Here is a 12,486-nt window from a genome sequence, read left to right as displayed (position 1 = left end):
TTGTCTTTCTTGAATTCTTGGAAATTCTTTTTGACCAGAAGAGCATATTTCCTCAAGGGACTCTTGGTATTTTATGTCAGTTGAATGTTTTTCTGTGATTCAAGTTTTAGTGGTGTTTCTCATTTTTTTTTAGGCCTGTCATGAATATGAAAGAGATTTTTAGTGTATTACCTGCCACTTGCACTTCACCCTTTTATGGTTGACTTTTGCATCAGGGTCTGTTTCTTATCTACTTCATCAACAAGGGTAATCCATTTTTGAATGAAATGCTTCTTTGTAGGTTCAACACCCACAATTCAGTAGTCACTGTTGCCAATATTTCATATGTGTTGTACTTTGGTGTTCAGACCATTTTCTATGGAAGAGTCATGAATCATTTACAGAAACAACAAAAACTAAGGAAAAATTTGATGTACCTGCCTCTGAGTCACTTTCAAAACCTCTCTTTTTTTTTTGCATGCTGGTGGGTTCTGTTCATGCGAAATAAACCTGTGATGACATCAGCTGTGCCTTCCATTTTTACAATGATATATGCATAGAATAGAAATAATTTCACTGAACATACAATACCTTAGCACAGTTTAAAGATGTGTTCCATGTTTGTCTGGTCTTTACTCGTTTAATTTTGTTAATACTTACAAAATGTACAAACCTGGCAGTTTATATAATACTGACTTTAAAAAAAAGAAAATTTGTTAATCCTAACTATAATGGTTAGAAGGATTATTTCTACCATCAAAATAGTCATGAAAATTCTACATGAGGCTAGATTTCCAGAATTAATATTGTTACCTGCTACAGCCATTTGCTTTTAACAAGACTATAAACAGAGATACCTAGCTTTCTGTAGGAAAAAAGTTTTAGACTCCTGAGCTTTTGACATTTTTGACAAGGTCTTCATCAGAAGAATGACTTCTAGATTGGAGTCACATGGTCAGCTAAATGTTGATCATATGACAAAATCCTTGTCTACAAGGGCTGAAGTTCCAAACTAGAATCACAGTTCAACACTGGCTCCCCCTCCATGATTTCAATAGCTTGCCTTATTTTTCTCCTGAGGATGTTATTCTCCCAACCAAGCACTAGGATATTATCCCAAGAAAACGTAAAGCCTTTGTTTAGTCTCATCAGGCTCAATGACCCAAAGCAGCAGACAAAGACAGGTAAGGCCAAACAAAAATATGTATTTCCAGTTGTGCTGGTTTTAAAATTAAGGTAGACAGGTAATTTTTGTATTTTAAACATCATATATTTAATATGATTTTTAACCATTTTTTAAATTTTTTTTTACCATGAGGGAAAAAGTGCTAGGGTCAGCAATGAGAAAAAGGGACAGTCAGCTGACTGGAAACACATTTATTTGTTTGGTCTAATAGCTGTAATTTTCTTCAGGTAAACCAGTGACAATTTGTAATGCTAAATTAATCTACATACCAGCAAAGTCATGCTATGTCACATGAATGTCACACTTTTAAAACGCCAAACACTGTTATGATTATGATCTACATGATATGAATTCCTAAATATGCTCCAGTGGCCTAGTGGTTAGAGCATCCTCTTCGGGTGGGGGAGGTCGTGGGTTCGATCCAGACCGAGTCATACCAAAGACTTACAAAAATGGTACTAACAGCTGCCTTGCTTGGCACTCAGCATCAAGAGGTTAGTGTTAGGACTGGTCAGCCTGGTGTCAGGATAATGTGACTGGGTGGGACATCATGCTACAACCTCTTGCATCCGAGGCGCATGCTCTAACCACAAGGTATTATTTTGATTACATTTATACCAGACATCAGGCTGACCAGTCCTAACACTAACGTCTTAATGCTGAGTGCCAAGCGAGGCAGCTGCCACTAAAACACTTGTGTGTTCATTAGTACTTTCAAGACTGGACTATTGTAACTCAATTCTGTCTGGTTCATCTCAATATCTACTCCAGAAACTTCAAAAAGTTCAAAACACAGCTGCTCGGATCATACTTAGAGTACCATGATCAGAGCACACCTCCCCGCTGCTCTGTACCCTACACTGGCTATCCATTTGATCCAGAATCAAACACAAAATTTGTTCTGTGTGCTATGTTTCACTGTCGGACTCTAGTCCAACATACCTATCCGATCTCATCTATGTGTACACACCAGCAAGATACTTACGCTCCTCTTCTGACAATTGTATACTCATTATTCCCACTATGAAAACAAAGTCATATGGACAGCGTTCTTTTGCATACCAAGGCCCAGCAACGTGGAATGACTTGCCCACTGAACTTAGACACAAAGACACAGTGATCCCATTCAAGAGTGCTCTCAAAGCTCACTTATTTCGACTGCAGAACAAACTTAAAGACCTAATAATGTTTCCTACCTGAAATATTCTCAGCATGTTTTTTATTTTTTAATGTTTTTGTAATTTCATGGTGTTCATTTTTGTAATAATATTATTATATGTTTTTTATCTTATATTTGTTGTCTAATGTTGTAAAGCGCTTAGAGCTTCTAAAGATTAGGCGCTATACAAAGTCCTCATTATTATTATTATTATTATTATTATCCATTAAGAATACACCATCTCCTAAGTATTGAGATTAACAGTGGTGGGACTTCCCTAATACTACTTTAATACAGTCCATGATTCACTAAGAAATGCAAAAAATGCTCATACTATATATATATATATATATATAGACCTTTCTATTTTTGTTTCCATGGGCGTGACCATATTCATATCATGTGACCATCTGTCATTAAAGTACTGATTCATCTGGTTTGCCTGAGAGACAATTATTTCCTATGTGTTGATTCTGAATACCAGTGATTATCTCAAGCAGTCATGTCAACAGAAAAGCTTATGTTTAGATAAGTCCTGTTTTATAGTAAAATGGATAAAAGTACATGTAATTCCAAATTACAAACGATTAGCATGATCACAAAGTGAATAAAATATAATCCCCAGGCAATGCAGATTAAGTCTTCTTCCCACTTATTCCCATTTTAGTGAACCAGGTCGAGTCTGGTCTTTAAATTTTAGACATGATCAATTGCTTTAAATAAAACAGTCAAATCACTGAATGATCATAAGAGGTGCTTTTGGATGAAAAATAAAATGATGAAACGTTATATCTGTGAATGTGAAATGCCGAACAGTTTTGAGACATGCTTCAGATATTACAACCATCAGTCAGTTATGGTCTTTCAGATAAAGTGCACATAAACCTGCAAATGATGCAGTTTTAGCTGACCTGACGAGAACACTTTAAAGTATGTTAAAAAGCACACACACACCCCCGAATTACTGCAGTGGTGCAATGAGTAGGAGAGCGGAGATTGTGACTTAGATACCTGATTCATGGACTGAACGTCAAAGGACAAAAGGTCACAATTCTGATTTTTACATTTTATGAAATGGGTGTAGGGTAAAAAGTCAGAGATTAAATTGTCACAGTTAATTTTATTGGAGTTATCGAAAATGAGGTCAATAAATCACAATATGACTTATGTGATTTTTGAAGTCTCCTACTGCATGAATTAGGACCATGATTTATTGGTCCTATTAAATCTAATACTCATACATTAATACCTTTTTACATGCTAAATTCTTGTCCAAAACTACCCCTTCCTGTTTACAATACAATTTGATAACAAGAGACAAGATATTTGCTTCTATCACACATATCCTGTAACCTTGTTTACTCAGTAATTAAAGAAACAAACCATGTTGCCTATTGAAAAATTTCTTATAAACATCACCCCTTCCTGTAAAAAAAACACCTACTCAGAGAAGTGAACCAAAACTATAGATTGCTAAATTATTGTCAAAACCACGGCATTGTGTCATACTTGATTATTTGTTATTTCAGTGTGAAATATTTGTATCAAATAGAATATTGAGTGTATATCAGTATGTCTGTGAAATTATGATCACTGAGGAAAAAGTGAATGGAAGAAGGAATGAAGCAGTACAAATATTACATGTAGATAAATCCAGTAAGCACATGTATTAAAGCAATGTTATATTTTGTTGATTTATCCACCACAGTTTATGTTATTTCTTTATGAGATATCTATTAACAATATCACACCATAAATATTTAAATTAATTTATTCCTTTTAGATGCACACAGCAAAACATGAAACTCTTTATAGCACTAAACTATTACAATTACAGAATGTCCAGAGGGGTGGTCTCTCAATGGAAGACAAAGAGTAATATATAAAATTGATCAATTTGTGCATTACAAATATGCTTTTACATGACACTTGGATCATATTGGTTGTGTTAGTTACATGGGTTGAATTATTAAGTAATTTGAAATAATTGTGTAAGGTTCAATTACCAGTTATCATAACTTGTCAAAAGTACAAAGTTTGCATCATTGGTAACCAAGCGTCCTCAGCACCTTAATGGCCAATGCTGTTGCTGACACCTATTGGCTAGGAGGAGATAACTAAGTAAGCACTGTCTACAGGAAAGGTCTATAAGGACAGTATGACAAGTTTTCTGTGAAAGGACTGATGTGATGCGATGCTGTGCATACCATATATATTCACTTATAAGCCCAGTCAAATTGCAAACAATAATGATCCTAATCTGCCATAGCATAATGCACCTGCAGATCAGGGTCTACCTGGTCTGTTCTCCTGATTACTCCAAACAAACTGCATGAACCCAGATCTGCTGGTGCATTATGAGATGTCAGATCTGGGTCTGTGCAGTTTGCTGTTGGACTTCTAAGTGAGTAAAGACAGTAATTTTAATGTAGAAAAGGATTTTCATTCAGTAGTGGTCATTTTTTTTCTATTTGCATACTGAAAAGTGGATGGTTGAAAATTCTCCTGATATGAAGTGAAAACTTCTAACCAAATTGTGCAAATCTCTGGATATCTCCTAGGATGTCATCTGGATCTCTCCTAGGCAGTCCTCTGTTCTGTCACATGTAGATAATTATGAGGTTAACATTCTATTTACTAATTCACTGAAGCACATGTACATGATGAGTGCACCAAAGTCATGTGAACTTGATCCAATCCCAACATCACTGCTGCTTGAGTGCTTAGATCCAGTATTGCCTTCACTAACTGATGTTATTAATACCTCTCTCTCATCTGGGGAAATCCCATCATTTTTCAAAACTGCCATTGTAAAGCCTCTGCTGAAGAAACCAACACTAGACCATAACGATTTAAAGAACTACCGCCCAGTTTCTAATCTCCCATTCATTTCAAAAATCTTAGAAAAGGTTGTTCTATCCCAGCTTGTATCTCATCAAAATTCGAACAGTCTTTTTAGCAATGTACAATCTGCATATCACCCTTGCCACAGTACTGAAACTACTCTTCTAAAAGTAGTTAACGACATTCTCTCTGCGTTGGATAGCGGAAAGATTACAGTCCTCACCCGCCTTGATTTGTCTGCAGCATTTGACACAATAGACCATGATATATTACTTCATCATCTCCAGCATGTATTTGTCATTTATGATACAGCCTTACTGTGGTTCAAGTCTTACTTGGTCAACAGGACACAAATTGTATCTGCAAATGGAATACACTCCAGCCCAGTTGATCTATGTTGTGGTGTTCCACAGGGGTCTGTTTTGGACCTGTTCTCTTCATTCTGTACACTCAGTCGCTCTCAAGTGTCATAGATCATCATCCAGTGTCTCACCAATTGTACGCTGATGACACCCAAATATACAAATCTAAAATCTAGCCACCCAACTGAAGTTGATGCTACCATCCAAGGTGTAGAGAGGTGCATTTCTGATGTGAAATCATGGATGACTTGTAACAAGCTGCAGATGAATGATGATAAAACTGAGGCCATTCTGTTCACAACACAAAGACTTTCTCATTCATATTCTTTACCTCAAACAATAAATATCAGCAATGCCAACATTAAATTCACACAATCAGTACGAAACCTAGGTGTTACTCTGGACAGTACTCTCACACTGCACCAACATGTCATGAACATATGCAAGGCTGCATATCTTGAGCTGAGATGTATCAGCTCAATTCGCAAATATCTTTCAGTTGATGCCACTAAAACACTTGTGTGTTCATTAGTACTTTCAAGACTGGACTATTGTAACTCAATTCTGTCTGGTTCATCTCAATATCTACTCCAGAAACTTCAAAAAATTCAAAACACAGATGCTCAGATCATACTTAGAGTACCATGATCAGAGCACACCTCCCCACTGCTCTGTACCCTACACTGGCTATCCATTTGATCCAGAATCAAACACAAAATTTGTTCTCTGTGCTACATTTCACTGTCCGACTCTAGTCCAACATACCTATCTGACCTCACCCATGTGTACACACCAGCAAGATACTTACGCTCCTCTTCTGACAATCGTATACTCATTATTCCCACTATGAAAACAAAGTCATATGGACAGTGTTCTTTTGCATACCAGGGCCCAGCAACATGGAATGAATTGCCCACTGAACTTAGACACTAAGACACAGTGATCACATTCAGGAGGGCTCTCAAAACTCACTTATTTCGACTGCAAGAACAAACTTAAAGACCTAATAATGTTTCCTACCTGAAATATTCTCAGCATGTTTTTTATTTTTTAATGTTTTTCTAATTTCATGTTTGTTTTTGTAATAATATTATGTTTCTTATCTTGTCTAACGTTGTAAAGCGCTTAGAGCTTCTAAAGATTAGGCGCTATACAAAGTCCTTATTATTATTATTATTATTATTACATGGAAACAAAAGTTAAGTTCAACGAGGGATTCAGACATGGTTCTCTGCTAACAAGCTAACATGTTTTCACTTGACTAAGTAATTGACAACATAGTGAATTAAATTTTTTGGTCAAATTGTTGTAAATGTCCATTAAAAACATTTGAGTGAAAAATCAAAATTGATAATTCATTCTAGTGAATGATTAAAATTATTTCTCATGGAAAATCCACCAATTCATGGACTAGCATAAAATAAAAATTAGCATTGTTTATGACATGATAGTATTAAGAAAGAACAAAATAAAATATAAATATTGGATATTAGCATTGTTTATGACATGATAGTATTAAGAAAGAACAAAATAAAATATAAATATTGGATATTAGCATTGACAGAACAGAACTTGTTATGACAGATTTTACCATATGTAAAGGCCAGAACAGTTTCATTTGAGTCTATCAATCAGTTATGATCAGCAAAGTAAAGCAGGACCCTTTGTAATACTAACTAAACTCTATAGCACAAATTAATTGTACTGGGTAAGTACTGAATTTATCCAGCCAATGACTATTTTGATTTCATTAATTTTGTAATTTACAGGAAAGTGATTCTGAAAATGATGTACAGACTGGGATCAGCATTCCAAGGGAAACAAATTTGGTAAGATACATTTGAATCAAATACTTAAAGAGTTGTCTCACATTTTGCATAAATATGCATTAAACTAGTTATATCCTAGAGCTCTTGGTATTAGTGAACCATATTCAAGGTAATGCACTCATGTGCCTTAAAAACTATATATATATATTTGCCTAAACTATATCATTGGCAAACACATGTACCAATCCCAACATGCCTCATTTAAGGGAAGTAACTGCTACAACCCTACCTAGAAAAATCATGATTTTCTTGTTCTAGACACCTTTATTGCCATTTGTCTTATTAGTTCTTACCTTTGTGGGTTAAATCTGTCTGCAAAGTAAATCTTATGTGTCCTTTTGTCAGCACATCCATATCGGTGGGTAAAGAAAAGCATCCCGGAAGTGGATGGACATACAACATTGTTGGTGTACACTTATTATATACAGGTTTAAACTCACCCAGATAATATTTGAATATGGTAATTCAATTTGTTACTGTACAAATTAGATTGTTATCTGTTCATGCAATAATTAACAGGATCAAAAATTAATTGTCGGTGAATATCAGTTTTTATCCAGTCGATTGTTTCATACTTTTTTTCTTTAGATGTTCAAAAAAATTAAAAGTAAACTAATTTTTTTCTGATTGTTAAGTACAATAGTTTGCAGATGTTTTATAATTTATTTTTTTTTAAAAAGTAATGGAAAAATTATATTTTGTTAAGTACACTATTATAATAGACGCCCTGAGTGGCCGAGTGATCTAAAGTGCTCTCCATTACGGATCACTGCCATCTCACCTCTGTCTACGTGGGTTCAAGTCTCGGATTCAGCCAATGTATGTGAGAAAACTTGACAGTACCTTCTCGTGGGTCGATGGTTCTTTCCGGGGGTTTTCCAGATTCTTTCTCCACCATTAATACTGGCCACCATGTATAGCCTATCATGTGCTGAAAAATGGCATTAAACCCTACAACAACAAGTATTATAATAAAATAGATGTTTATGCATTGAAGGTGAACACAACAATTAAGATCATGTGAAAAACTGCAGACAGTGAATCCTATAGTTTCTAAAATATAGAATATTAGGCAAAATATAATGTGTTTCTGGTCGGCAGACCGTCCCTGTTTTTCATTGCTGCTGCCTAGGACTTTTTCACCCCAGGGTAAAAAAAAATTCATGAAATTGATTTGTGCATCTAATTGAGTCAGTTTTGACCAGTACTTGAAGCACCAAGTACATCACACACACACACACACACACACACACAGACACACACAGACACACACACACACACACACACACACACACACACACACACACACACACACACACACACACATCATATTTGTTTGATTTATAATAGAGATATGTATAAATCATAAATGTAATTAATTGGCTAACTACAGGGGTCTATTTTAGGACCTGACTAATGTCATTACACCTATTCCAGCAAGCATTATTACCATTCTGCAATATCACATAATGTTGCATTACATCCTGTGAAATACAAAATTTATCAGCACTCTCTTTGCCAAAGTGGTTTTAACATCCCCCTCAGATGCAGGAGATGGCGGGCTCGAACCCCAGCCAAGTCATACCAAAAATGGTATTAGCAGCTGCCTCGCTAGGTGCTCAGCATTAAGAGGTTAGTGTTAGGACTTTTTGGTCTGGTGTCAGGATAATGTGACTGGGTGAGACATGATGCTAAATGTCTGCAGCATGATGCCTTAGTGGTAGACATCACTGTAAACTGCCACAATGCAGACATCATAGTGATATGACTGAATTTTTTTTTTTAAATCTACATTAAAAATCCAAATCACACACATATAAAAATTTATCATGACTCCATTGGGACCTGTTTTCCAAATGTTATGGCTAATTGGGTATTATTAACACAATAGGAGGACAGTTCTCACAAAAAACAGGATTACAGTAAAACTTGTCTTGAAAAACCACTGCTTTGAGAGACCATGACTTTTTGAAATTTTGTTCTACATCGAGCTGGTCACAGGCAACATTCTGACTGTATTCTTTACTGAAAGATCCATATAAAACAAATTTTATACCCTTGCTATTTGTAAGCAGGAAATGTAAAATTGCTATATATTCAATGATCTAAACTATGTTTAAACAGATAGTGGAATATTCATCAATGACAGTACTGGTAATTGCTATTAGGAGGAAGACCTGATTAAAACATTTCAGTTAAATTAACCTTTCTGACTTCTCCTGCACCTCTAGTGTCACCACCTTATTTCCTCAGATACACAGCTGTGTCACTTCCTGACTTAATCAGATACACATCTGGTGTCACTGGCTTATTTCCCCTAGATACAAATTTGGTGTCACTGCCTGATTTCCTCAGATACATATTTGGTGTCACTGCCTGATTCACTCAGATACACATTTGGTGTCACTGCCTGATTCACTCATATACACATTTGGTGTAACTGTCTGATTCACTCATATAGTGTAACTGCCTAATTCATTCAGATACACATTTGGTGTCACTGCCAGATTTACTTATATTCACATTTGGTGTAACTGCCTAATTCACTCATATACACATCTGGTGTAACTGTCTGATTCACTCAGATACACACTTGGTGTCACTGCCTGATTCACTCATATACACATCTGGTGTAACTGTCTGATTCACTCATATTCACATCTGGTGTAACTGTCTGATTCACTCAGATACACACTTGATGTCACTGCCTGATTCACTCAGATACACATTTGGTGTCACTGCCTGATTTACTCATATACACATTTGGTGTAACTGTCTGATTCACTCAGATACATATTTGGTGTCACTGCCTGATTCACTCAGATACACGTTTGGTGTCACTGCCTGATGCACTCATATACACATTTGGTGTAACTGTCTGATTCACTCATATAGTGTAACTGCCTAATTCATTCAGATACACATTTGGTGTCACTGCTGATTCACTTATATTCACATTTGGTGTAACTGCCTGATTCACTCATATACACATCTGGTGTAACTGTCTGATTCACTCAGATACACACTTGGTGTCACTGCTTGATTCACTCAGATACACATTTGGTGTCACTGCCTGATTTACTCGTATACACATTTTTGGTGTAACTGTCTGATTCACTCATATAGTGTAACTGCCTAATTCATTCAGATACACATTCGGTGTCACTGCCTGATTCACTTATATTCACATTTGGTGTCACTGCCTGATTCACTCAGATACACACTTGGTGTCACTGCCTGATTCATTCAGATACACACTTGGTGTCACTGCCTGATTCACTCAGATATACACTTGGTGTCACTGTCTGATTCACTCAGATACACATTTGGTGTCACTGCCTGATTCACTCAGATATACATTTGGTGTCATTGCCTGATTCCCGCAGCTACACCCTTGGTGTCACTGCCTGATTCACTCAGATACACATCTAATGTCATATTATTTTTGCTGTTAAACACTCATTATCACTGACACAAACTGACAACAGAGAAAGATTGCATATGTTTCTTTGTTCAAGTAAAATTACCAAACAGTTTTCCTTTTATATATAAAGCTCACTAGGCACACTTGTAATTATAATGTAATTTAAAATGGTTGTCTCCATAGTTACATACATATTTTAAAGCTTGCTTAATTGAAAAAGTTTTCACCCTAAGTCTGCCAGACCCTTTTTTTTCCTTTATAATTCTAGTTTAGTTTCTGTAAATTTCTCCATCTTAAGGAATTCGTTGTAATTGTGATATTCTGGGCAGCGTTATTTTCTTCGAGGAAATATTGTTTCATGTTTTAAAAAAATGTCTACCACCAGTTAGATATACTTTGTTTGCTTGGTATTTTGTGGCCCAGAAATCATTATTCATGCCAACGCAAGTAAAGTGCCTTGCTCAGCAACACAGCACCTCAGCCGACCTGGTGTAATGAGATGGTAGGATTTGAACCTGCATCCTTCTGGCCACGTTTTTGGCACAGTAATAATGGATGAGTCACTACTGATGTAGACAATACGCAAAAAATTAAAAATGATTTATAGATGTATCTGTATGAGTGGGGTGGGGTGGGGGTTTTACTCAGCAATTTGATTTCATTGATACCATAATATGATGCTGACATTAAAAAAGATAGCTAGGTAAATATATGATGCATTGTAATAAAATGAGTAGGATGGGTTATAAAACACATGTAATAACGGTGATGGAATTGTGTTGCTATATAATTCATGCAAGAAGACCAACAGATTAAGTACATAGCTGATAACAGAAGATTGTAGTAAACACTATATCAGTTCCAAACAAGTGTTTATGTAAACAATACAGTTTTATTGGATTGGTAAAACTAATGTAAAAGGAAAGCTTATCACTAATTGCGAAAAACTTGGTAAGGTGATACCTTAATGCAGATTGCTTGCAAAATCAGTGCTCATCTTGTGTGCTTATTATCTTTGTCTTAGATTTTCCCTGATGGCTAGCATTGTATGATTTCCTTCATTTGTCAAATATTTTTTACTTGCATTATTGATGACTTTTACCAGATTGGTAAAATAGAAGTCCACTTTTATGTGCATTAGCACTTGATCTTTTTCCTTTTTAAATCACTGACAACATCATCTGAAAAATTTGATATTTTTTATCCTGAGATTTATATAGTTTTCCTAGCTGCTATTATTATTAATGATGGATTATTATAACATCTTATCTCAAAACAGACCAAAACCTTCTGAATTCTAGTTATAGTGGAAAGGTCAGGAACCTAAATATATTTCCAGAAGGTATGTGTATTTTGCTTTGGCAATATACCATTCAGCACTTAGAGCCATAATTTCATGAATTTTCAACATTATTTTGGTATTTCTACCAGAGCTGCCATAAGAGAAACTTTATACCAATACTGTGTATATACTTGGTTATATGTTGAGTCCAATTGCAAACTGCACAGACCCAGATCTGCTGTCATATAATGCACCAGCAATTCTGGGCCTATGCAGTGTTGTTAGGAGTAATAAGTAGAACAAAGACCATAGACCCTGATCTACTGGCCCAGGGGTATTATGCTATGGAGAGATCATGATCTTTATTGTTTGCAGTTTAATTCTACATATAAGTGAGTACATATGGTAATAATAATAAAAA

General features: G+C 35.6%; 1 protein-coding gene across 1 annotated transcript in view; it reads left to right on the top strand.

The window, feature by feature from the left end:
• LOC149780789 (ATP-dependent DNA helicase Q4-like) overlaps positions 1 to 12,486 on the top strand; it is a 292,890-nt gene that overhangs the window by 256,325 nt on the left and 24,079 nt on the right. Inside the window, exon 17 of the mRNA XM_089937868.1 lies at positions 7,300 to 7,359. Coding sequence (XP_089793994.1) covers positions 7,300 to 7,359 — 60 coding nt within the window. The remainder of the gene's footprint in view (positions 1 to 7,299; positions 7,360 to 12,486) is intronic.

This window comes from Sinohyriopsis cumingii, chromosome 16 (assembly GCF_028554795.1).
Source record: "Sinohyriopsis cumingii isolate HCF-2022 chromosome 16, ASM2855479v2, whole genome shotgun sequence".
NCBI classification, from domain to species: domain Eukaryota; kingdom Metazoa; phylum Mollusca; class Bivalvia; order Unionida; family Unionidae; genus Sinohyriopsis; species Sinohyriopsis cumingii.
Note: the sequence above shows the minus strand (reverse complement) of the source record. Positions and strands in the feature narration are given on the sequence as shown.